General features: G+C 38.4%; 1 protein-coding gene across 5 annotated transcripts in view; it reads right to left on the bottom strand.

The window, feature by feature from the left end:
- Positions 1-25,827, bottom strand: part of MPPED1 (metallophosphoesterase domain containing 1) — an 89,094-nt gene that overhangs the window by 17,515 nt on the left and 45,752 nt on the right. For all 5 annotated transcript variants that reach the window (XM_080390981.1, XM_080390979.1, XM_080390980.1 and 2 more), the window contains 2 exons: positions 24,991-25,176; positions 9,095-9,316 (listed from right to left, as the gene is read on the bottom strand). In XM_080390981.1, coding sequence (XP_080247107.1) covers positions 9,095-9,316; positions 24,991-25,176 — 408 coding nt within the window. The remainder of the gene's footprint in view (positions 1-9,094; positions 9,317-24,990; positions 25,177-25,827) is intronic.

The raw sequence follows: 25,827 nt of genomic DNA on the forward strand, positions 1-25,827 counted from the left end.
AAGTAACTGAATGTGAATTACTTCCTTTTAATAATACACAACTAATAATTACTGCCCAAGAAAGGATGTTTTTCTATCAAACTAATTAAACCAAAGCAATATATTTTTTGACTGCTTCCAGATTTAACTAAGGCTAGAAACATTGCAGCAAAACAAGTAAATGCAAATCCCCACTCACATACAGAAATATAAGGCTGCACAATGTGTTCAGATGGACTTGCCCAAAAACATTGCGTGAAATCAACGTAACTTCTGGCCTATGTTCAGCATACATGCATACATACACAGGCATTGTAACGTCCTGCATACTTGTACAAACACAGTGGAGGAACACAACTGCAAGTGCCCGCAAAGCATCTTTGGCTTCAGTAACTAATTCAGCTCACTCTGCAAGAGGTCACTGTGAAATGCGTTAGAGAATTGATCCATATCCCCAATACACAAACATGGACAAGCAAGCAGCATGCAAAGGTGTTTGTCCTACTGGTTTTCCTCTATTGTGACAATTCTAGGATTGAACTGTTCCAGACCCCTCAGCCCCAGGCAACATTGGGAAAACATTTTCTGGAACATTTGTTAATAAGAAAAGAAAAAAGGGATATTCTAAACTGCTGTGACTTTAAAAAAATCTTGTGGGAAATGGAAAAATAAAATTTCTCAGAAGCACATAACAACTAGAATTTATCACATTGGTCTGATGATATTTATGGGCTACAATAGCTGTAGTTCAGTTTACATTTTCATTCGCTCACACACCTATTACAGAGTTTAATTAGTTAACAACAACTGTGTTCCTTTAACACGCTACAGAAAATTCACTTGGAGTCTAGAGAATTTTTATTTTGTTCCATAAACTTTTTTTCAGCAATGTTAATGATTCTTGCTAATTCATTTCAGTCACTTAATTTGTACTGCAGTGTTCATTAAAAAGACCTCTCCTGAATTCAGTATGATTGTTCACATGAGCAACAGCACCTGTATACCTAGTGTCTACTGAATGAGACTCACCTTTCCTGTATTTCCAAGTCATATAAAAAACCCCCACTTTCCAAGATGTTTATCACGTCAAATGCACCAATTTTAGCAAAGTGCCATTAGAGGGAAAGAAAAAATGAGAATAAAAATGATCCACCAATCTGTTTCTGATGCTAAAACAGCCAGAACACACGCTTAAGTCTCACTTGCTGCCACTGGAAAACCTTTCACACTTCATGAGTTCAACATCCTACATTTCTCCCCACCACCTTCCCTGAACAGCTGAATTTAATAGATCAAAATCATTTTGCAGGGAAAATCATTCTTATGTTCTCCATATGCTGCAAACTAAACTACAGTGTATTGTGGTTTTAAGTGTTTTTAGAAGTAGCACTTTCCAAAATTGAAAATGCTTTCTGATAAGTATGGAAGAGGAAATAAAAATATCACTCCAGCATTCTATTAAAATACAATTAAACCTGTATCTATGTGCCTCAGACTGTTAATTAATATATTTTAGCAGGATGATTAATTTTGTTTTCTCTCTTCTAAACATATTGCTATTTCTTACACACCTGTCACATCTTACCTACCTTTTACTGAATTCCTGAAATAAAACATCTTCAGGACTCTAACCATAGTAATGCAGCCACATCAGGTAGGCTTGGATGGCAACCTTCTCACCAAAATTTCTGAAACTTGAGATACTGCAGTTCTAAATAATGAGTGATGTCTATTATTCCCAGTCATGAATTTTATCTTCTTCAGCAACCACGTCAGACTACCTAAATTACTCACATTGCCTGCCTCAAAGTCACTAACTAAAAAACCCTCCAAAATAGTTCCCAACTTTAAAAACCAGGGAACATCTACCATTTTTAAAACAAGTTTCTGAGCTAACAAAACCCAGCGTTCTGTAATATGTTCACATCCAACATTACCACATCCATCTGTACAAGACTATAGCACTGGCAGAGCTAGACATGAAAAGAAGCCACCTGCTCAAAAATCTACTTAATCTGAGGACTGCAAGAATTTTAGAGTGATATTTTATAGCTTCAAAAAACAGTACAGAATCCTTTGCTGTTTAGTTATTTGTGTTTTTATCTTTTTGACCAAGTGAGGGTGCAGAAAGAAGATAAACATAGGAGCATCAGCTATATTTTCCTTAGAAAACTTCTAGTATGGCTTTGTCCAGTAACACAAATTTTTGAGTCCCTATATATTTCACGTCATGTGCAAGGCACGGAATAGCTTTTTTGCAGATTTGAAAGGGGGCATAAGAACTAAGAATCACAGTGGTCACACTGAGGCAGAAGTTATTATTTTCTGTGAATTTTGCCGGGCACGAAACTTGCAATATTAACATCCTGCACTGCTGCTGCTGCTGCTCTATCTGGAAGCCACGCTCCCAGCTTGGGAGGTATATTATGTTAAATGAAGTCAATATTTTATTTTAATACAGTTTCATTTTAATTGATGTTCACCTCAATGACGGTAAAGATTTGTACAAGGTCTGGGAAAGTAAACATTAGATGATTCATCACTGGCAAAATGAAAGTGTGTCCCTCTCATGAAATTAACTATAAATCTTTGCTACATTATTTTACTGATGGAAACTGAGTTCAGTGAGGAATGAAAGAGACTATTATAGCTGTTCTTGAAAAGATGGAGGAGGAAAGCACTGAAACGGAGACCTAGGGTATGGGTGGTCTGGAGTCTGTGTGGAACAAAAATAAGTCTGCCTCACTTTGCCCTTTGCGTGTTCTACGAAACTACCTCAATTACACATGGAAGTTACCAGTCTTTCTATCCAAAGTGTACATGTGCACGCGCACGCACGCGCACACACACACATTAAGGAGACAACATTTGAGAGCAAGTATGACAAACGCACCTACTCTGTGATGAAAAAACAAATCAGACAAGAAAATAACAAACCAGATGAGAGTTACACACCTATAGCTAAACAGTACTGATCACACTGGACGATACAGCTTGCATAAAAGACACTCAGCTGCACACTGCAATAGCTGCAGCACACTAAGAAAAGCGCCAACAGATTAGAACAAATTTCCAGCCCTCACAAGAAAGTGGGATAAGGATTTGGAGAATAAGCTCCCTGTCAAGGCTGCTTTGGGCTGAGCTGGTGGCTGATACTCACTAATGCAACCTACAGGTTCATCACGTCTTTTGCACTGGAAGGAATTCAGCCGTCTCTGACATAGCCAGAGCTCTCTGAATGGCCCTGGTCCAGAATGCTAAACTCAGTAAGAACAGTACTTGAACAGGAAAAAAACACTCCGCACATACACGCACCCAACTTTCTTCACTCAGCTTCCCATTATCTGATCAACCATGTTGTATGAGAGCTGATGGCCCATGTGTAAACATGTGGGGGCCACACTGTTGCATTAGAAAGAAGCTACAAAAATGCAGAGGTCCAGCCTGGGGCATCTGTTACTTCAGGACAAATGGTCACAAATGTCTTTCTAGGCTGATACTAATCTTCACTCTCCCATTTTCCCTGACTGGGAAATGAAAGTTTCTGAACTTCCAGATGGCCTATAACAAAAGAATGAAGGAGGAAATGAGAATACATAGACACTAGAAAAAAACCTGTAATTCTGCAAAAAGAAAAATTAGGTTCTGTTTCACAGGAAGAGATCTCTCCAATCAAAGCCAAGCAAAAATCCACTCTCTGGATAATGAGTCTGGAGGCAATCTCATCCTAAAGAGCTTCTTTAAGCTACCCTGGCCGATAAGTCATTTAGAATAATGGAATTGTCATATGTTTGGCAAGAGGGCTTTGATTGTCCCTTCCTTTCCTACATTGCAGAAAATCAAAAAAAAGGACTGGAAGAGACAAAATGCTCTCCTGCAACCTTGGATGCATGTTTGAAAGCAGGAGGACCAAAGTTTCTCCTGCAGTTGTGTACAGCTGCTTAGAAGCATTATGGAACTTCATTGGCTAGGAAGACGTTTTCTTTCTGTCACTTGCATTTCCCTTGCTATGTCAAGTAAAATGTGTACTCTTACCCTGCCATTAACACACAATAATCCACCTTTAAACAGAAAACAGAATTCCTGCCATTTTCCACAAGATCAGCATATACACACAGAATAGCTGTTCTGCAGATGAACACCTTTTTTATAAATTTGAGGCAGGGGTGCAATATTGGACATTGAGGGAACAATCAGTATAACCTTTGCCAGACACAAATAGCTTCTGATTATTGATCAGAGGTCAATTTATTCATCTCCAGGTCTTACCATTAGTTATTGCACACAGCAGGAGAACAGAGAGCCAAGTTACTTACTCACGGAGTTGTAAAAAACTCAATGGAAAAAACATAGTGGGGCAGAGTCCATTACTGGAATTTTGTGCAGCAGAGAAGCAGACGTAGCAACACTCAGGATCACACATGCAAGTATGAACCTCAGAGAGGTGTTCTCAGGTTGATGCAAAACTGTACATGTACCATTACAGGCATTTATTTTTATATGGCCATTCTGAATAATGACTGTGAAAGGAATAATATATAGTTGACTGATTCAGCAAGCACAGCAGATCTTGTGTACTGAATGCATCAGGGGGTTTTGTGCAAACAGTGTGCAATTGTGCAATTAAAACCTTTAGCAGCACAGAGGCACAAGTGGATTGTATAGCCCATCTTCATTCCAGCTGTAGCTAACACTAAAACTCTTACCTGCAAAATAATAACACATTGTGGGAGTAATGAACTATAATAGAAAATCCGTAACTGAAACACTCAGTAATCATTTATTTATATGGTTCCATGAACGACATCATCATAGAGATAATACTCGGCCTGATGACACAGAAAGACCTTCTGCTTCAAATCCAAATTAAAATTTCCACTATTATCTTGGCTTCTCATCTTCCCAGTCACCTGTCAGGACCATTTATTTACTGCTTGTGGAGAGTTTGATATCATCCACAAAGCTCCCTAGTGTAAGGATTTTGTTGATACCTGTTCATTTCAGGTATCAACACTGACACCTAGCTCTAGCTCCATAGTGGGACTGACAGAATCACAGAAACATTGCTCAAAAGGGACCTTTGGAGGTCTTCAGTCCAACCTAGCACTCCCTACCACTCACCAGCACTACACCTGGTCAGCCACGACTGTCCAGCCAAGTCTTGAAAACACCAAAGGATGGATTCTCTGCCACCTCTCTGGTGTTCCTGCTTGCCGTATTTTTACTTCTATGTTATGACTTATGTATGTTACTGAAAAACAACTTAAACCCCTTAGGAAAATGGCTTCACCCTTGGGAAGGCTTAGCAGTCAAAAATACATTATATAGAATTATTTGGGTTATTCAATCTGTCAATTTGACTTTTCTCATAGTAGTCCAGAATAAATAAGGTTTTTTAAAAGTACTGTCCAACCAGATGCTTTCCAATTTACAATAAACGCTATCGAAGCACCAAAGTATTTGTTTTACATTCATAGCAGACTATGACTAGTCTCTACACAAAATTGCTTCCAGGTCCGCGAATATGTTCTGGCCATGTCCTGGGTTTTGCTGGGATGAAACCCACAGTCCATCTTTCTGTGCCTAGCTTTTTATTTAAAAAAAACATGGTGTCCAGGATTCATACGGGGGAAAAATCCAACAGCTCCCAGCATCTGAGTTACACTATAAAGCAGCACACTGCATTCTCACTGATGCCCTGCTCATTCGGATCTGAAAACCAACACTGTATGGTGGACTGTCAAAAGTATGAGTCCTCTAGGCCAAACACAGCCACCCTTAAAATTCAAGGTTGCTCTGGACACATTTAATATCTTGGTATTCCAAGTTTTCCATGAAGCATCTAATGCTTTTATACTTCCTCTCCCTCCTGATCTATACTCATGATCCGTGGTCCAAGAAACCCGTGCTGCAAATACAAATTCCTAAATAGCAGCTTTTGTGCTTTGCAGCTTGCATTTCAAAATGGCTGCTCCCTGCCTGATGATAATACTAGCATAATTAACATTTAAGGCAGTTAAATTTTCGTTAGTGAGTAGAGGCTCAATCTGGCACTTGAAATCTTGCCCTTGGAGCCCAGGAGAGTTACGAGTATTGGTTTCTGAGACAAAAGTGTCCCATTTCTTCTATGCAATTAAAAATAACCGCTGAGTTTTAGATAATAATAGAGGTCAAAATACCCAATTGCTATTGAAAATATTTAACCACACACAAATGGTATGTATTTAAAAGGCCTTAGAGACTGGCACGCAATGCAAACCAATCAAGCTCTCATGATTTACTGTGCAACCAAAACATGGTAAGCAGAAGTCGAATTTAATTGTGTACAGGTCATATAAAACACAGATGTCTACAGGTAAACACTCTAAGTTAATGCAGGTAGGCATTCACTCAGACTTTAGTGTTCTCAAAGTACTTTGCAACTATTGATGAAGCTGTTTTATAAAGGAGGGATATCTCTAGCTTGTACATCTTTTTACAAAGGGCAACGTAAGATAGAAGGTCAGGGCTGTAACCAGAAACAAAAAGGCAGGATCTGGGGCCCCAGTCTTTTAATTTCTAGGTAGCTGACCTTCTCATTAAATAGTCATATATGGACAACAAACATAAACTGTAATTAGGAGTTCTCCAATTAAACAAATCCATTCAAACAAGCTAGATGCATATTTTCAAAGCTGGAAAAGAAAAATATTTTAGGATACCGAACAAGCAACTGCATGAAATTTAGCTTTCTTACTGAGTTCTGAAATCTTAAAGAACTCTAAATTTTAAAGTCTTTACGAGGTTCATAAGGATTTCCAAAAGACTGGCTTCATGATGCAAGGGCAAAAAAAGATTCACCATGGGAAGTTCACAGAAGTTCTAGTTTTTTAGAGATTACATTACTATGACATGGAAAGAAACTGAGATTTATTTCCCAGAGAGGCTATGACATGCCTCCTTTTCAGGGTGAATGAAGTATAGAAACAAGAAGAAATGCTAAAGAACAGTAGTGAAGAGTAGGCACAGACCTGTACCACATCCTTCAATCTAGCAGGCAGCTAGTTTAACCCACACAAAATAGCTGTTTCTCACCCTAAGTTTTCTGACTGGTGGACTGGCTGATGTGACTTTTGTTACTTCTGCATCTGCGGTCTGACAGACTAATGAAGAGCAAATTATTACTGCTATTATTGTGGTTGCTGCTGTTTCCACTGGACATGACATCAATTAGCATGGAAACTTCATTCAGCATTGCATAATAACCAGCAAAAAAACCATTTTGGCTGGAAGACTTTCATCAAGACTCTCTCCCATATGGAGTAAGCAAAGATTTTCAAAGGACCTTACAACACTTATCTTCCAGGACCATAAGGGGGTGGGAGATGAGTTAGCAACACTGTGAAACATGTAGTGTGGAAGTTTAGATATAACCCGAAGACACATAAAAGATGGAAAGCAATCTTTTTTCATGAAGAACGGGTCATACCAGAGAGCTTAGACAACTTGTGCAAAATGACAAGATTAACGCACAAAGGAAATGCGGCAGATCTGATTTTACAGAAATATTATTTCTGGGTTAGTGGGCGGACAAAAGTTTTCTCAACAGATTTTTACAGATCTAATCATACACAGAAAGTTCAAGTGGTTTCCTTTAGCCTCTACTTAGTGCTACTTTATAGACAGCATTTTGCTTTAATTTAATTTATCTAGCCTTTAATGAGACTTTTGGTACTTTACAGCCTGGAAAATTATTACTGACACTGGAAATATGGTGCCTGGTTACGAATATTGCAATGAAGATATGAAGTTGCCAGACATATTGTAAACAGAACATAATTACAGTATTTACAGTTGAACATCAAAATGGGAAGAGATGCCAAGTGGCATTTCTCAGAAGTTAATATTGGGACTGATACCATCTAATATCTTCCCTAATAATTTGGAAAATGAAGTAAATTGTACATTGATTGAATACACAGTAGACACAAGAGGCAGATGAACTACAACACAGCAGGTGGGTAGGTTGAAAAAAAAACCCAGAAAGATCTGGAGATCTAAGAGGGAGGGAGAGAAGGGCGCATTTAAGAGGGAAGCTATTTAATGTAGACAAATGTAGAATAATAAGCTCAGAGAAAATTAACACCCATCTCAAGTAACCAAATGGGAAAATGCCAATTTTCATTAAAAAAAAAAAAAATCCAAGAGATTTCACAGTTTATTCACACTGAAAATTCACATTGGGGTATATGCATCAGGTTTGACAACTTGTTTGCTACATTCCAGCCTGATGTGATTTTAAAAGGATGAATAACAGATTCCCTTAAAAACCTGCCTTTTGAAATAAATTTTTACTTATTTTAAATGTACACCAAATGCTCATAAAAGACCCAATTTACAGTCCTGTTAGCGAAAATAACATAGTAGTCAAGTAATATAAGTAAAGAGACACAGAAGCAGCACATAGGAGGTCCAAGTGGAGGTCAGGAAGCCAAAGCCCATCTGTCACATCCCATACTGTCACAGAGTTCTAAGTGTTCACCCTATGCAGTAGAGCAAAATCCATTGAATACTAGCCACTGATCTGTTGACTTTAGTTTAGAAGTTCAACTATACCTTGAGGAAAGCTATTACTGTATAAAAGAAAGTAAGATTCTGAGGGATATGTAAAAAAAAAAAAAAAGCCTGAACAAATACTGACACAAGCATCCTGTGTTATATGACTACGATATACAGTAATGAACCTTAATATCTGTAGGATGGAAATTGTCAAAAGAATGTACCCCTGCAATAAAATTAACCTGTACTTATATAGATTCACTAAGTATAGAAAACATACTTTTGGACACAAAAACCCCCTGCATGGACTATATGTTAGAGAACTGCTCCTGGCTGAGAGTTTAAAGAGCCCACTATCTTTTCGTTCTCCCATCACTATTTGCTAACAATAACCATAGTACAAGCACATTAGTTTGTCACAGGAATGACTCATTACAAGAAAATATAAAAACTTTATCAATCTGAGTATTACTTTTCTTCCTAACACAGCAATCCAAATATAGCAGATGCATACAAAATGGCTGATGTGATAGCAATCAACAATATTTTTTTTATGTATGCTTAAAAACCTGCTTACCAAGGGGAGCCATATATTCTGAATCCCCTCACCGTCACTTCAGAGTCTTGAAGATAGATGCAGTTTGTTAGAAGAGACTGTACATTTTCATAGCTCTCTGGCTTCAGCTTAGAAACAGAGGGGAAATAGTAAAAGTCCTGCTTGATTAAGTCAGCCATGAATTCCTGGTCAAAGGTCAATTCATGATTTCCTGCTATCACAATCTTGTATTCATAGGGCAGGCTACCTAAAACAGTGAAAAACAAACAAATTATTTGTTTTATGGAAAATCTGATCAAAGAAAAAAAGACACACTCACAAACTATTATCGATTCCTATAATACACAGACATATTTGAAACAATTGAGCATATCCCTACTACGTGTTACTGTAATTCCTGGCAATTTCAGGTAAATTACATTACAGTCTTTTTCAGGGCATGCTGTGATTTAGAATGCTTAGCATTAATGTGTTGAAACTACTTTCAACTCATCAACCTTAAAAACCTGTCTGCAGACTTCTGCTCTACTATTTACTTCTGGTTAATTGCCATTTGTGCTGCAAGTATCACTTACTGTGACAGTGATGATAACTCTTTGACAGAAATTAGGGTTCAAAGAAGATCAGCCATAACGCTTCATAAAATAACATCAGCCGCCTTCTCCCAGAGCTGTGGTCTCTATCAGCTTGTACTGAGCGGGTCCTTACAGACTCAGAACTTGGGTAAGCCAGAGGGGTCTGCTGCCACCTTTGCCCTGGCATTAAGATCAAGCCTTTAAGCAAGACAGGGATTGGGTTTAGCTCTCCACATCCCACAGAGAAGTCTTGCAGTTCGCCTCTATCCCACATTTTTTTTCCTGCTCCATTTTCTCAGTGACTTTCTTGGATCCATGGACTATAATTTAAAGTGACTCATGGTCAAGAATATTTTACAACCTGTATTTAGTGAAAAACCTTACAACAACCTCCTGCTGAAGGCAAGCACATATATGCCCACAGATGTGGATTCTTCCTGAGAGCAGCACTGCAAATGAAACTTTCCACCTGACTCCACATTTGGCTATCAGCTGGATTTTGCCCTTGAGAGCAGGTTATCACCTGCCTGAAAGAGCTTAACAGAAACTTTCTAAGCGTATCTGAGAGGGAAAAAAGGCAGAAACTGTGTAAAGCTGTATTCATTGGCTTTGTTTCTGTACTATTAATTTGCATCAGGATGAAGACGATCAGAACGGAGGACTGGGACCAGAAAGAAATACTTCATTGAAAATGAGACCCACCTTACATAGCAGCAACCTTGTAATTTTTTATTTTTAAAATGTGGTTTTGATAACATAGAAACTTTTAGTAAAGATCCCAAGCCTACCTAGAGGTAGGATATTTAGAAAATGTAAAACACCAGTCAATACACAATGGCAAAAGTTGGCATGAGTAGGATTCAGTTATGGAAACAGAAGACCAAAAGCAGTGCTAGCCCAGAGGAGATGCCATGTGGCTGAACTCATTATTTGCCAAATGAAAAGATTTGGGTGACTCTGCAGCATAAGTTTCCGATAGCTGTAACAACTGTATTAGGAACAATGATTGTACAGGTTCCAGTCTTTCCTGTGGACCCAACACACAGGTGCCTTTAGAATATTTATTAACAGAAAGTCTTCTCAGATATTGTAAATTACACAGTGGATGCTGGAGATTCAATTATTTACCTGAAAGAATACGTGAGATGTAAATGTTGTTGGTTTTTTTTTTTTTAAAATGCTTAGCATTTTACAGATGTGTACTCCATCTCTACAAGTTTTCCAGGTGTGTACACACGTGCACACACAAGTTAAAAATGTTACTTACATGCTACAATATGTATGGGCATCTACAGGCCTTAAAGCATTCTTGGGAAATAGGAAAATAAAGAAAATGCCGCAGTATTGTTAACAATTCCATTTCTGTTCTGTTTTGTAAATCTTTTCCAGCTCATCTGATCCATCCATCTAGCAGCCAAGAACCTGTACGAGCTGGTTATAGTTGTTGCTTCCACTAATGTATTTATGTCATGTTGCTGTCTGTGGGTGTTACTTAGGCAAATTAGCAAATTACTCTAAATGTACAGTTACATTTATTATAGTGGCGGCCAGAAGCGCTGCTGTAGTTACAGGTCTGTCAGCTTTTCAATTAACAACTGTGTTTTTGATGAGTTTGCAACTCAGGGATTTTTTTCTTTCATTCCCTAACAGGCAGCAACTTGCTAAACCTATTTCCCTCTTTGTCTCCACAAGCCCTCTTTACCCTTTAAGTTTAATTTTTTTGTCTAATGGCTATTTTTTTCTGCTTGCATGTAAATTTAACAATATTTTGTTTAAACTTTGTTCCCTAGAAGACTTTAGAACATGATTCGCTTTTTACTCCAAGAGTTCTCGAAATGCAAAGTCAACCTTAGGTATAAATCTTTGAAACCCTGTTCTTGGCTGGGCATCGCTGGTGTGAAGTATATATGTAAGATGCCAGTTGACTCACTGCAGATGATGGCCCTCAGCTATCAGACCACAATACTGACTATACATTTCCCATCTTCCTTGCTTCCAGTGTGATCTCCAAACTTACCAACGCTCACGCCAGTCCACATGCAGAAATCAACACTGAACGCTCAACAGCTCTTTGCACGCAAACATGGTCCTCCCACCACTGACCTCAGAGTGACCAACACCAATTGCAGCAGGACCACAGTCCGACATGGTGTGTCAGCACAATCCCAAGAAACGCTGAACGTTTCAAGTACTTTTTACAGCACTGAGATCCATCAGACATTAGCAGTATCTAATCAGTATTTGCCTGAAAACCACCTTAAAGCAGCAACTCTTTCCTACTTCTGACCTACAACTTCTTACTACTACTTTTTTTATGTTATTATTTAAAGTATTCTGTATTTTCTTATTCCATTACGTCCTTCCAACACAAATTAATGGTTGGACTTTATGATCTTAAAGGTCTTTTCCAACCTAAATGATTCTGTGATTCTACGAAATACATGGGGTTTTATTCCTAGACACAGACTGCTGCAGTCTGTAGCCTTGGCTCAGTCCTTGGCTAGGACCAAGCCCTCCCCAGGAGCACACAGCCTAATAGCTGTTGTATGGCTGTGTTTCTACATGTGTCCATAGCTTTAGAACAACCACTTTTACATCTATTATTTTTTGTGTCACCTGCTCTTGATCAGAGATAATTCAGACACTTCCAGGTTGACAGTTTATTCCCTACCTGCTGGTGGGTGCTAATGACAAGCTGGGTAGAAAAGACACCAGGCACATTTCCTGTCCCTTGTTAAACAAACTGAGCTGAAAATGCTGAACTCCCACTCATGCAGGTTTTCGTGGCTTCTTGTAACAACTGCATTTTGCTAAGGAAGATTCCTACCAAAGACAGCAGTAGCTACAATGTACCCATTGCAGAGGGTTCCTTTCAGCTTCATTTACAAACCCCACAAAAACAAGCTTTAGTAAAGGCACCACCTAACATTTTCATTTGCTAAGCTGTTTACCTTTTCCTTTTTGCCGCCTTCTTTTCCAAAACAGCCATATGCTAAACATTAAGTTCCCTGACTGCTCACCTGTGTGGGTGCCAATGGTACCACCAGAGCAACCTTGAGCATATCAAGGGTGACTGACAGCCCTGACCTAACAGTGAGGGGGATATGACCCCAGTGGTGCCTCCTCAATACTCCCAGCGAGGGGGCTCACTCTTCAGGTGGGAGTGGATGTATCCCACAGTCAACAGTGCCTGGCTGGTGCTGCGGACAGGGCTGTGGCTTTTAAGACCACAGAACCCTTTTTGACAAACAAGGACTGCTACACTAGGATGGCATTCCCCTGGCAAACCAGGGCAAGACCATCTTTGCCAACAGGTTCACTAATACAGTGGGAAGAGTTTTAAATTAGGCGTGTTGGGGAAGGGTTGTCATGCTGTGAAGAGGAGGCATGGGTGCAGTGAGGAAGCAGCTGGGGGACAACCCACCTGGCTCTTGCACTGCCCTTGTAAAAGCAGCCTCACTGGAGCTCCTCTCAGGTACCTGTATGCACACACACAGAGCATGGGGTACAACCAGGAGGAAGAAGGTGATGCACAGTGGACAGCTGTGAGATGTCTGGGATTATGGAGACATGGTGGGATACCTCACCTGACTGGCGTGTTGCAATGGATGGACACAGGCCTATCATGTGTCTATCACAGGTCTATCAACTTTGAAACACCACAGGGATTGGAAAAGTTCCCAATGGCTGGAAAAGGCAAATGTCCCACCCATCTTCAAGAAAGGCAAGAAGGGAAATTTGAGGAACTACAGGCCACCAAGTCTCACATCAGGCCTGGGAAAATTATGGAACAGATCTCCTACAAAGTAGTTTTCCAAGCACATGAAGGTCATAAAAGTGATTGTGAACAGCCGTCACTGATTTAACATCAGTAAATCATAACCGAGACTAACACAATTGCTTTCTTTGAGATGACTAGCTCTGTGGATAAGGGAGAAGACTGGATGTTGTTCGCCTTCATCTTAGCCTTTGACACAATCTCCCATAGCATCCTTACAGCCAAACTGCTGAGCCAAAGATGGATAATAAGGTCAATGGAGTATCACCTCAAATACTGGGCTCACTAGAACCAGTGGTCCAAAGTCCACCTGGCAGTCAGCCACTAGAGGTATCCCTCAGCTAGTGATGCTGGGGCTAATACTACTTCCCTAACAGCCTGGATGATCTGATGGAGTGCACTTTTAACAATTCTGCAGACAAGACGAATTTGGGGTGGGGATCTGCTCACCCACTCTGAAGGGTATGTCTGCTATTCAGAGGAACGTCCAAAGGCTGGAAATATGGGCTGACAGGAACCTCATAAACTTTATCAAAAGCAAATGCAAAGTTCTGCACCTAGGATGGAGTAACTTCATTCACCAAGACTCAGCAATGTGTCTTTGTGGCAAAGACAGCCAACCACATCCTGGCCTGTATTAGTTAACAGTTAAACCAGCTGAAAAAAGGGAGTGATCTTTCTCCTCTATCTAGTACTTCTGAAGACAACATCTGGAGTGTGGTGTCCAGTTCTGGGCTCCTCAGTAAAATAAAAACTACTGACAAACTCAAGGAAGCCCAGCAAAGGGCCAAGATGGTCAGGCAATGTGGCACACAGGGAGAAGCTGAGATCTGAGCTTGTTCAGACTAGAGAAGATGAAGGGAAGACCTTCCTGCTGTCTGTGATTACCATCTCAGGATAAAGACAAGGCAGAGCTAGGTTCTTCTTACAGGCACACACAGATAGAACAAGAGGCAAGAGACACAAGTGGGAAATAATTCTACTATGGATTAAAGATTTCCTTATGTCATAAGGAAAGAATTCTACTATGAGAATGGTCAGAAAGCAAATAGGTGCCCAGAGAAGCTGTTACATCTCCAGCCTCGGAGATATTCAAACTTAACTGGACAAGGTTCTGAGCAGCCTGCTCTAACTAGGCCTGCTTTAGACAGGAGTTTGGACTCAATGACCTCCAGAGGTCCCTTCCATCCTGTTTGATTCTAGGTTTCTGTAAGTCTACACTAGAAAACAGACAAGAATTTTAAAGAGCCTGTAATGCTGAAAGAAATTAAAAACTCATTTCATGTTGTGATTCTAATGGAACAAATCTATGGTAGACAAGCAATTTAGCAGGACTAGAGAGTATGTTCCATTAACTTTGGTATAAGTTTCTTGTACTATCCATTTAGCAGATGAGTAGGACTAAATACCCAACTGATAGCCAATTAACATTTGATGCTAGCATATGGCTTTGCTGGTGGGCAGGTAGCAAACTTGGTATTAATGCAGAAGCTCTATGTATACAAAGATATTAAATAAAATTTATGGCTGTCACAGGAATTCTGCACACATATCCAGGACAAAATTTCATTCCCCAGTAAAATTAAGGCAGCAAGCATATAAGAAATAGATCTGCCCTTCAGGAGTGCCAAGAAACATGCAAGAACATATGCTATGGGAGTCAAAGATACATCTTAAAACCAAAAAAAAAAAAGAAAAGTTATGAATTTGGGGGAAAGTTACGTATTTTTTTCCTGTTCTCTTATTTTGACTAACCAAAACAAGTGGTTTTGCCCAAAGACCAGGGATCCCCCTATTTCTGGCACCTAAGAAGCTTCTGCCAAAATATCTCTATAACCTGGAGATGAAATACAACTAAATCTGGTTGGAAAAGTTTTACTTAAACAGTCTTCTGTATTAATGTTATTAAAATACCACTTGGATGGAATGGGATATATTTGGAAATTCATGTAGTGATTCTGACATTACCAAGGAAACAAAATGAAGAAAAATGTCAGTTTAAAATATTTTGGGGTGAATAAGAATTTCATTTCTAAGAAAAATTTCACCTTTTTTCCCTAAAATACGTGGGGGTTTTCTTCCCATAATGTCTAACTTGCAAGAAATTAAAATTATTTTCCTCTATAATCAACCTCTAGCCACTTCATCCTATTTGGATTTTGAATCTAACAGAAATATTTACACATCAAAATTCTGTCAAAAACACACTGGCTCCAATTCAGCCCTGGGCTTCAGGGCTTTCTCTTTCAGGCCACATCCAACTTTTGCCTTCTGCCAATTTGGAATGGGGCTCCAAGCCACCCTCTACTCTTTCATGGGAGGAGAGATTTTTCCCTTCCTTCTCCTTCTTCTCTGCTACATGGTTCTTCACCTTTCCTGCCACATTTTCCCCTCTCTTTTTTGTAATCTGTCTCTGTACACAGAAAAATGCTGGAGACACATAATTTTGCACTTCATTTAGCTGTTGTAGCAAAGGGTATCTTTTCCTTACAGAAAGAAAACCTGTAGAAGTATGATGCTTTAGACTTCTGTACGCTTGTCTCTCAATATCCCTCTGAAAATGCCCAGCAGACTCAAAGGTCATTTACTATATTCAGCAGAGGAGCAAAGGCCTCAAGGGTAATTATATTCCCTTAAGTTTCCTGAAAGTGTCTAAGAAAGCTAATGCCTATCTGAAGGAGAGGCTTCAAAGGAATGAGACACCTTAAGTGGCATCTTCTGAGACACCTAAGAGCCAACACAAAGTCTAAGAGACAAAAAATTCCACCTTAAATCTCCTAAATCAACGTAAACTATTGATCTTTGAGATTATTTTACTATCAAAAAGACTGGGGTATCATATTTAGCTTATATATAGCTTATATATATATATATAGGTATTATCATCTTACTAACTTCTTAACTACATACATGGAGTTTCTCTCAATTACAGCAAGCCCTCCTCAGGAAATTTCTTAGCCTTTGCTTGCTCACTGTAAAAATCTAATAGTAGTTCTGGTAATATAATGTGTATAAGAATATATGTATTGTTTAGCTAGTAACATCTTTGTTTATTCCTTTCATTACTGCAGATTACTAATTAAGAAAATCAACTGAACATCTAATTTTTTGCATGTTTATGCACCAATTAAAAATTATTACAGCATTTCTTAACTTCTAAACTACAGTAGGTCCTTTTTATGGTGAACATAATTTTTACAAAATAACTTGAAAAGCTGGGGAACCATTACTTGAACTACAAACTGCATACTGCAAAGCACTGAACAATATGCCTTTGTTTGCTATTTCTCTGCATCTGAGTTTGTTCAAAGTAGAATTCTTGTGTGCTTAAAGGTTCATCCCATTCTATCAGCAAGTCATCTTCTCCGTAAACTGTATCAACACTGCAAGTAATTCAAAAGCAAATGCATGATGTTTATGCTCTAGGCTCCTCTTGTACTAAGAGGTTAGGTATCTTTATCAACCAGTGACCTCCTTTGCAGCTTACAATTGTTACCAGCTTGCAACTTCACCAAGATAAATGCAAACTTGTACAAGCAGATGTGCTTTGCTTCTCTCCTGGTATTGTACTGAGCAGAATTTTTAGTATTCATTAAAAGCAGTGACAATCATGTAAGTGCCCACTTAATGCTTTCTCCCTCTCATTTCAACCTTTTAGAATACAGCAGTGAGTGATATAGTAAAAAGACTGCATAACTGTCTCAGATTGCTTTTTAGCATCTCTTTGACAGTTCTGTGTTTAAACACTGGGGCTGATGTCTGGGAAATTCACATTAACATACTTTTTGTACGGTGTGTAATCTGGAATAACATTGTAAATGAACACTCCCTCCTAAGTCATCTGTAACCTGCTAGCTCTAGATATTCTTGCACTGTAAAGCCAGTAATTATATCAAATACTAAACTAGCAAACACATACAACACTGCTCACATTTGCAAAACAGGATTTCTTAAAATAAACAGATAAAGGCAAATTAAACTACAAAATACCTGATAATAGTCTAACTTCGGCTCTTTAATATACTGTGTTTTATATGCACCCACACACGTTTAACAATTGGCCAAAATTACTTCTAAAAGAAAAGTGGCTTCCTTTTACCCTGGTTTATTTAATTACCCTGCAATTATGCAGAACCAACCCAACACATGCTGCAAACTAGGCCATTAGAGTAGCTGTAGTGCCAAGCCAAAAGATATATAACTCTGTACTTTCTGTCCACTAGTGGTCAGAACCAGACACCTAGAAAACTGTACAGCTGCAAGGTTTGCCTAGATCAAGCTTCTTTTGACATGTCCTCTTAAGAATATGGTAATTGGTGGTCTGAGAACCCCATCTACATAAGCCATAGGGTCCATTTTCCGAAATATTTTTTCTTTTTTACTTCCTGGAATAGTTAGAGTCTATTTTATATTATATATATAATATATATAAAAATAGTTATATATGTAATATATCTTTCTGAGGAGATAATTTTCTACAACAGCTTTTCTGTCCTTTAGAGTATTTTATTTTTGGCTTACAACATGTATGTGGGTACAATGAAAGCAAAAGAGATAAAAGAACTGTGTTAAAAAATAACAACTAAAAAATATTTTAGATTTCTGTGTGGATCTCTCTGCACACTGCTAAAGATTCCTGTTCAGATCTTCAGATCCCACAAAGGTGCTTTCAGTATCTCCCAGCTGTCACTTTCTGGAAGGGAAAACTACAAAGAACTGTGTGTCATGTCACTGTACAAGGTGCAGAGGACCAATAACAATGGTTAATGTTTGTGTACAGTGCTTTGCAGTAGGTGTTCAAAGTGCTTTACTGAGAATAATTAATCCTCCAACACATTCATGTGGTAGGTGGATCAAACATCATTTTCACAATTTCACAAGAGGGAACAATAAAGAGGCTGTCAAATCTGAAGAGGACTAACTAGAATTTGGTTGCCTGTCTTCCTCAGGCTCTTTCAAATATCTCCGCCAGAGGCAATGACAGTTCACAGAATCACATTCCAGATCTTTCAGTTCTCTGATTGCTCTCTACGCTTCTGGACCACACTACCTTCCTAAAACTACACTTGTCTGCTAGTCTGGAATAAGACTGGGTATTTTTACTCACTTGCTTATTTTGGGGGGTTAGGGATCTCAATACTTACGAAAAATCACAGGACATTTTTAAGTGAGTCATGCCAGAAACTCCATCAGTGGAAAGACACAACCTCAGGATTAGTACAAAGTGCAAGAAACCTCCCGAAAGCATGCATCTGTTTGGAAGGAGGGATGAAGGAAAAATCCTTTAGTATCTACTGCTCCTCTATAGCTTCTACGGCTTCTCACCACTAGCGCAGAAGGAGTATCTGGAAAACGGTTGTTCTGGGTCATCTGCCCAATACAGGGAAGCAGCTTAAATATTTCCTGAGACTCCCAGCAGACAGTTTAACATTCAGAAATCTTCAGGACATACTAGCTCCCCAGAACTGGAGAAATACTGGAAGAGTGTGTTGCAGTGCAGTTTTCTGTGCTATACTGCCTGAGCCTTAACGTATAAACGGATCTGAGCCATCACACATTTAAGAAATGCAATAAAAACCAACACTTTTTTTAGTATGCCCAGTCTTTTAAAAATGACATCTGTTCTAAATCCCTACACAGCTCAATGTTTTTCACTGCATTTCCAAAGCCATTCTTTTGTAAATAGATAATTAGTGCTTAAATACTTCTTTCAAGGGGTTTCTACATTAACATAAAAATAGTGTAATTACCGATGGTCAAAATGGCATGACTACAATTTATAAATTCTAATTTCTTTTGCTGCTCTGAAGCTGATTTCTTTTTCCTTCTTCAACATGATTTTAATCTGTTGTAAATGTGAGCATTATTGAACCTAAAAATATAAAATACCTGTTAAGAGAGGAAGAAAAATAACTACCATCATTTTGCAAGATTGAACAGTAAAGCAGAAGTAAAGCTAAGTCTAATGCTTCAGGCTGTTCTGAAGATATTTTATTTTTTATCAAGAACTTAAAAGTACAGATGACATTTATTGACCAAAATTAGCTGATTTTGTTCCACAGTCTAATACTAGAAGCAGGTAATTCTAGTTGTACTAGTTAGTATAGCTGAGAAGGCATCTTCGCTCTAAAATACCTTTTACTCTGAAATAAAAGTATTATCCCTTGAGCAGGATCTGCCCAGGACAATTCCTGAAGTGCATCTCAAATAATTTAATCCATTTTTCGTATGTGTACAATATGCAAGTAAGATTAACATTTTCAGGAAAATACTCTAAAGAGCTAATTACTATTTTCCACTACAATGCAAAGCCACCTTCTATTTTTTTGTTTCAAATTTTGCTTGAACTTGAATGTCAAATAGGAAGACTGTATTTGACATTGGAAAATCTCAAGCAAACACACTGAAACAATGGACATTATAAAATGTGTTAGTTCAAGTAATCTTTCCAATCCATGCACAGAAGAGAATTCTCAGCGAGAACATGGAAGTATGTGTTGGAGCTTGTATCACAGATCAGCTGTTTAGTTAGAATTTCCAGGAAAGTAACCCACAAGCTCAAAGTGACAGTGGGTCCTGGAGCATACACAATTTGGAAATGATATTACAGACTTGAGCAAGGAGAATTACAAGAGCAACTGAGCCAAGCAGGCAATTTCCACTGCCAACAATATGGGAGATAAAAAATAGAGATGGTTTTGGAGTCGTTATTTGATAAGTTCACTAAAGCAGGACATGTGTCTTTGTATTTGTCCTACAACACATTAGATTTATATGCAGGTAGAGAACAACAAAACCAAAAATAATTAAAAAGTTGAGGACAAGGATAGTTACAGTGCATAGTGAGCTTGATACATCTTATATAATCTACCTTATCTTGTGTTGACTACATAGAATCATAGAATGGTTTGGGTGAGAAAGGACCTTTAAAGATCATCTAGTCCAACCTTCCCCTGCCATGGGCAGGGACATTTTTCACTACATCAGGTTGCTCAAAGTTCCATCCAACCTGGCCTTGAATATTTTCAATTATGGGACATCCACAAGCTCTCAGGGCAACCTGTTCCGTGCCTTACCACCCATATTGTAAAAAAATTTCTTCCTTATACCCTATAAATCTACCCTCTTCTGCCCCTTGTCAAGTCACTGCTGGCCCTGGTAAAAAGTGTTTCTTCATCTTTCTTCTAAGTCCTCTTTATACATCGAAAGGCCACAATAAGGTCTCCCTGGAGCCTCCTCTTCTCCAGGCTGAACAACCCCAACTCTCTCAGCCTTGCTCCACAGGAGAGTGTTCCATCCCTTTGATCATTTTCATGGCCTCCTTAGGACCTGCTCTAATAGGACCATGTATTTAGAAAAAACTCCTCTGAATTATTTTTGGCTGTTTAAAGTGATGTCATTAAAATCTCCTGGACATACTGAAAAATTAGCATATGTTCAAAGCTGTCATACCATGCATCCTTATAATGTCATTAGAAAGTTTCACTGGTCTCATGGCCTCCCATTTGGCCCTATCATAATACATATTTTGTACTTCATTTTTCCTGATTCTCCAGAATCAGATTTTCAAACTTGGAAGAACAACACAGTCACAGAAGAAACTAGGTTAAAAAAAAGGAAAAATTAAATATAAAAACAGCAGGCAGTCAATTCAGGAAAAGAAGGGAGGGAAATAACCAGGTTGGTACCATTGGCAGGCTTTGTAAACTGACTATTCATACCTTTTTCCCTTCTTTTTCTAAGCTACCCTGAACAAGGGTAGCAAAATAGAAATCTGACTTGCAAAAGTACATGATACTGCATGATTGGGCAATAAGAGGACAGATGAAACTGAATATAAATTCATGTAGAATAATTCAAGTGCTGGAAAAAATATACCAACTGTAGATACACACTGATGGGTTCTGAACTAGGTATTTCCATTCAGGAAGGAGTTCATAGAGTTATAATAGGCAATTTTATGAAAATGCAACCTCGTTGTTCAGTCACAGTCAAAAATAAAAACAGAATAATCCACAAGACTAAAAAGGAAAAGAGAACAACCAGGACATTTCATTATGCCAGGGGATAAATCTATGGTGTTCTCAGATCATGTGCAGTTCTGGTCTCACCATTTTAAAAAGGATATAGAACAAAGAGATACTAAGAGTGACATAGATGATCAAAGGCATTTAAGGACTTCTAAACAGTCTTCAGCCTGAACAATATCTTCAGGGCAGATATGGAAGAGCCTAAAAATTCTTAAGCTGAACAAAAAATGAAATTGTTCATTTGCTTCTTCCAGTATTAGGAAATACCCAACGAAACTAGTAGGTAAGACATTCAAAATAAGCAAAGTTCTTCACACAATCCAAATCATGTTGTGAACCCTTACACAAGATTGAGTTGGCGCTCAAAATCTGCACAGATCCAAAAGGCAATGAAAAGACTCAGAGAAGAAAAATCTATATATTAAATACAAAGTAATGCTGTGGCTTAGGAAGTCCTTGGACTGCCTACCACAGAAAGCTGAGAAGACATGCACATCCAGTTATCACTAGCATTTCATCTCCTCCATACGGTTAGGCACCAGTCTAGCTCTAGTAAAACCCCAAATTACTCCCTGGAAAGCAGGAAGGGGCTTCAAGAAAAAGAAAAGTGAAAGAAAACAACTAATTACCAAAAAGAATGAAGTGAAACAAAATGAAATGGAGGGCTTTAGGGATCAGATGATAAAATGTGTAAAACTAGGTGACTAAGGGGCAGACAAAGCAGAGCACCTTGGCTGCTAGCCACAGCCCAAGACAATACTGAGCGAGAGAGACATCATCTGAGCTGGTACAGGCCTTCCTGTGTACCCACATACTGTTAGCCTAAAAAAGAGAGAACATATTTTAGGGTATGACTCAGCAAGCCAACGTGCCTCTATTAGCACACTTGAGCATGTGCTCAAAATAACCATAAGGTCCATGGAACTTAATGATGTTAATGTAAAATATACTTTGCATCAGACAGGCACAGAGAGTTTATGTAGAGCAGAAAGACAAATCTGACTTGCAGAAGGGACTCCTAAAAAGATGAAACAGGCAGATAGACCAGAATGGCACAGACCCAAGAGGGTATGATGGAAAAGAAAGCTAAAAGGTAGGAGGAATCAATGCTACCCCTGAAGATACGGAGCAAAAACAGCAGTAGGATACGTATCTAGTGCCTAAGAGGAAGCTGAAATCAAGGGAATGTGTACCAAATATTCTAGTGTTTACTACAAGCATAAACGAAGTTATAGTGTAATAATGGCAAAAGACATAGATTTGACATAGAACGAAATAACTAAGTGGGAAGGTAAGACCTGTGCTATGGGACAAAGGAGTGGAGAGGCAAATTTGGCAGCAGCAGGTAAGAACGATGGTGGAGGTAAAAGGCAATGCCAGAGTCCATCAATTACTTTCTCAAGAAACTAGTAAAATGTTAAGACAATGAAGAAGGAGAAGGTTAGGTAGGCTGTGGGAATTGCAAAATCACTGCAGGTAGTGGAAGCAGCTATCTAGAAAAATCAGAATTGTTGGAAACTAGTGCCTTTCACAACAAAATGGACACCCAGCAAAAAATTTTGAAATTTCTTCCTCTTAAAGAGAACACTTTTAACCATTCACCATAGATTTTGCAAACACTCAAGGTATTCAACAGTTGATAAATTGTTCATTTAAAACAAAAGATAACTTTTTAAAAAGCTAAGGTTTCTCTTTTGAAATCTCATTCACTGCAATTTAAAAAAAAAGTTTACGGTTTTAAACTGGAACAAAAGTTTAAATGCTAACTGAATGAAACATATGTAGTGATGCCAAACTGTTTTTCTATTGGACTTTCCAGAACAAATTAAAAAATTAAGTTACATTTCCCATTTTTTCAAATTGCCAAGAAACTAAAAAAAATCTTTAACTTAATAAATTTGCATACCTCAAAGATGCTCTTTCAAAACTCTAACTCAAACTACCAAGATCACCTTTTCCCAAACTGCACACCACCATGAAATTGGAAGCATGCCTGAAAAGTCAGAAAATTAAGCCTTCTTTTGGAATAAAAATGATGAAGAGACCATCACAGAAATGCCCTGGGAAATCTCCCTACGATACTGAGAGGATTTCAGCTTACAGACTTCTTCAGAACATTGTACAGCTGTGACCAGCAGGGAGGCAGATGGAGAACTAGAGAGACAAAAACTGTGTGGCGAGTAATATGTGTAGCCCCCATCCTTGCTCACTAGCAATATCCCAAAGCACTTTTCTTCCCACACCAGCAGATAACTAAAATGGGTATTATTTAGAAGGGATAACCATATGGTTTGTATAATCTTTATATGCTATTTTTAGTATGTTATTATAATATATGGTAGAGACTTACAAAATGGGATTAAAATTTGCTTTCTGTTTTACAACCAAACGGTTTAATTTGGGTACAGAGCAAGAGGTGAGGGCACTATAAGAGAGCGTGTTACTTCCACATGTTGCCCCTACCTTAATACTCACAGAACAACGCAATTGTTCTATGTGGGACACATTATTGGGTTCCCAAGCTCAAATATTTGTCAGCTTTGCTGATAATTATTTGCTAGCAAATATTTATTTAAATTGTGAAGTCCTGACTTTTTTTTATATTCCATTTCAGCTTACATGCATCTGTCTGCTTTGTGCCTTCCCAGTGTGGAATGCTGTACTATGTAGCAAAAAAAGACAGGAAAAATGCAGAAATATCAACTACAGAAAAGAAAATCAACTTAAAAACTGAAATCCATTACTCTTGTCCTTTCTCTCTCCAACTTCTTCATTTCCTCTTGCCCTTCTTCTGATAATGAAGTATCAGAATCCAGAAGCCATTTTCATTCTAAATTAAGGTATCCGCACTGCTGCAGGAACAATACTGATCAGGGTTTTTGTCTGGATACAGTGTATGCTTTCCAATTTTCACTGTCATTTTTTTTAGCATATACAAAACATTGCAGAAGCACATGTAAATCACCATTCTCTTGCCCAGTGGAACAGAATTTCAGTTACCAATGCCAACAGTTGCCTACAGAAGGCATCTACATCTGGTCTGCTACATCCAAGACAGCAACCACAGGCACACATTTTGCTTTGTTTGGAATTCATCGCTGTGGTGCAGCTGAGCCTCAGATAAAAAAAAAAAAAACTACGAGCCTCGGGGGTTAAACAGACAAATGTTTTCAGTCACAACAACTTTTTTTGCAAAGAAGCAAAGCCATAACAAGGTATGTAAGAGGTTTTATGTAAATCATTAAAGGCCTACTGACTTAAATTGTTGCTAACACCAAGAATTTGCTTAATGTACACTTGAGAGTGTGAAGGCAGAACAGATGAATAGTCTCACAAATCTTATTTACTCATTTTAAAAAATGCAAAAATATTTGTAAAAAAAAAAATATCTGATTCCTGCTCATTGCCATTCAAATTTAAAAGTCAATTTAATATTCATCATTTCTGAGTGCATGATGGTTTTTACTGGGAGGCAGAAGAGGTAGATACAACCAGTAAACAAATTTACTCTCAAATCCACACAGAATTCAATACCTACCTAGCCACTCGTTGAATTTTTTTACTTCACTAGGAAGTCCCAGCTCAGTAAAATCACCAGCATGTATTAACACATCTCCATATGGCATCTGGATGGGATCAGTTCTTGAGTGAGTATCAGAAATGCAGACAAATCGTGTATATCCTGGAGGTTTGGGAGCATCATGGGGCACCGGATCAACCCTGTAGGAAATGCATCACAACAAGGTTATGAAGTTCTTATGTACTTCTTAGTGTCTACTTTGCAATTCTAATGTATTTTTTACCTTTACAAAACATTACACAGACATCTAGATCTGTCTGAATGCAGGGATTTATTAAAACAAACCTATCACTAATGGGAGGTGTAGAAATTCTGGATGTTCACAACATTTTCAGTATTTATTGGGTAGATGGACTAAATTATAGAGATTAAGGAAAAGAGACTGGACTATGGCTGTAACTCTGACACAAATACTTACAAATAAACCAAAGGCACTGCCAGTTTCAAAGGAACAGCACTACCCCATTTCATTGTCTAAATATCATTACATGGTACACAGGGAAAAGATTTATTTTAGATACATACTTTAGATACATTTAGATACATACATTTAAATGCATTTTTTTCTAATTATAACCTTTTTCTGCAAGTTATGTAATTCCAGCAAATTTTATTAACAGATTTTGGAGATATGTTTTAGCGTGTTAATGCAAAGCAACATAAGAACTCTCCTGACAACAGCCGTAAATGTACGTTCAAGCCTGACTATTGCCAGGACAAATGTGGCAACTTTCTGGGCTTAATTGCACTAAGTAAGATCAGATGCTGTGAGGGGTGAGGCTGCATTGTTC

This window comes from Falco punctatus, assembly GCF_963210335.1.
Source record: "Falco punctatus genome assembly, chromosome: 6".
NCBI lineage: Eukaryota > Metazoa > Chordata > Aves > Falconiformes > Falconidae > Falco > Falco punctatus.